Source organism: Pinus tabuliformis, chromosome 8 (genome assembly GCF_031772625.1).
Source record: "Pinus tabuliformis cultivar Carrire ecotype Pingquan chromosome 8, CPIR1, whole genome shotgun sequence".
In the NCBI taxonomy this organism is placed as follows: Eukaryota; Viridiplantae; Streptophyta; class Pinopsida; order Pinales; family Pinaceae; genus Pinus; species Pinus tabuliformis.
Window position 1 is genome coordinate 1,690,314,500 of NC_142294.1, and position 2,084 is coordinate 1,690,316,583.

General features: G+C 35.8%; 1 protein-coding gene across 1 annotated transcript; it reads left to right on the forward strand.

The window, feature by feature from the left end:
• Nucleotides 1-695: 695 nt before the first annotated feature.
• Nucleotides 696-1,727, forward strand: LOC149242744 (F-box/kelch-repeat protein At2g44130-like). Its single transcript, XM_089370986.1, has one exon. It carries the CDS (start codon nt 696-698, stop codon nt 1,725-1,727), a length of 1,032 nt encoding a protein of 343 aa, XP_089227112.1.
• The last annotated feature ends 357 nt before the right edge of the window (nt 1,728-2,084 follow it).

Here is a 2,084-nt window from a genome sequence, read left to right on the forward strand (position 1 = left end):
TAAATAAAATACAAAACCTCAAATTAAAAACTCTAAATATAAAAAGTTGATAATAAATTAACATTGAATGAGTTAAAAATATCATAAAAAATATGTTGTAATAAAATGAAATACTTAATTCATTTAAAAACTTTAAATTGCAAAACTATCTAAACCCATTTCATTCCCCACATATGTATATAATTTTCCTCTATAAAAGCTCCTGTGGAGGCCATGATCTTTTACATAAAGCATTAACATGTAAAAGTATTGATATGCCAAATTTATATTAAATACTTCATTATATTATGAATTAAAAATTTATATATTTCTGATAATATAAATAAATAAATTTTAATATATATCTATATATATATATATATAAATAAATTTGCAAGAGGAGTAGTTGTTACATAAAACATTGCCATTTAAAAATATTGACTAATATTAAATGTTTCCTTATATTGTGAATTAAAAATTTATATATTTTTCATATTACTAATAAATAAAATTTAATATAATATAGTTTATGAATTAGGATATAACGAACTCAGTCGGCTTGAAATTAGGTTTTCCACATCTCCACTATATATTTAATTGCACTTTTCCGTTTTGAGTTACCGTGGTTCGCTTTCTTGTTTATTTCTTTATATGTGGTAAAACTCTGGGTAAACTCGATCGATCAGCAGATTAGTTAGTGTGTTTAAAGTGTCGTAATGGAGGTTATTCCGGAGGATGTTGTTCGAAAGTGTTTGCTGAAAATGCCTTACAAATCACACGATACTCTGAAAGTTGTGTGCAAAAGCTGGGAGGCTATACTCAGTAGCCGTACTTTCTATGGTGATAGGAAGAAATGTGGAACGAGCGAGCATCTGCTTTGCTTCGTTAAAAGAGAATTCAGGAGTCCCGGGATCGTACGTGTAGTAACGGTATACAACCCTGTGAAGGGAACTTCAGAAATGCTACCACCAATCGATGATCCCCCAAAAACTCAAATACCAATATGCTGTCAGTGCGTTGCTATGAATCGCAAGCTACTTCTCATAGGTGGATTGCAATCAGCAACTTTGATGGAGAGTGTTTATATTTATGACTTTGAGTGTGCGAGATGGCGTCGTGGAGCTGACATGCCCACACCTCGAGCATTCTTTGCGTGCTCTGTCTCTGTTTCCACCGGACTTGTCTACGTGGCCGGCGGGATCGACGAGCTTGACAACCCTCTTGCGTCTGCAGAAGCATATGACGTGGAGAAAGACACGTGGGAAATATTGCGTCCTATGATCGAAGCACACGGGCAGGGAAGCCGCGGTGGATTGGTGGAAGGTAAGTTCATGGTGTTAGACGAGGAAAGGCAAAGTGCAGAAGTTTTCGATCCGAGTGAGGGAACGTGGATAAGGGCACATTTCAGGGGACAACTGTGGAAAAGTTGTGTCATTTCTTCTTCTTCCAGTGGGGGGGAGTTGTACGTGTTCACCGAACACGAACAGGTGAAGTATGATGTTGGGAAGGACACTTGGAGTGTTGTGTCTACTCTTCCCATTCCCCACGATATTCACTACTTTTTTACGTGCGGTACACAGTGGCGTGACCAATTTTTTATTAGCGGAGTGAGAGTACAACAACCGCGTCCCAACAAGCATATATCTTATCTATTCAATATGTCAACCAGGCAGTTGACGGAACTTCCCGGTTATGGTGGGGAGGGCTTTGAGGCCACCATCCATTCTGCAGCAACCCTGGAGATTTAGAGTTGTCAATACAGGAAATGGTTTTTTCTTGAAGTGTTTTGCTTGTTTAAAAATTATGTATACATTTTTAAAAGTGGTTTTAATAATTAACTATTAAATCTATTTCTTTTTAAGTTTTAGTGTAAAATACAATTTAATTATGTTCAACTATTGAATCTATTTCCTTTTAAGTTTAGTATACCATAGGCATAATAAAATGATCTGACAAAAACGAGGTGATTGCATGAATGACTGTTCTATAGCGTCAAATCATGGTTCTTTGGGCAGGACCCTCTGCTAAGCGTAAACTATCTAATTCTATCATAAGCATAATAAAATTATCTCACTATATCGACTTAAGCAGCATCACATTGATTA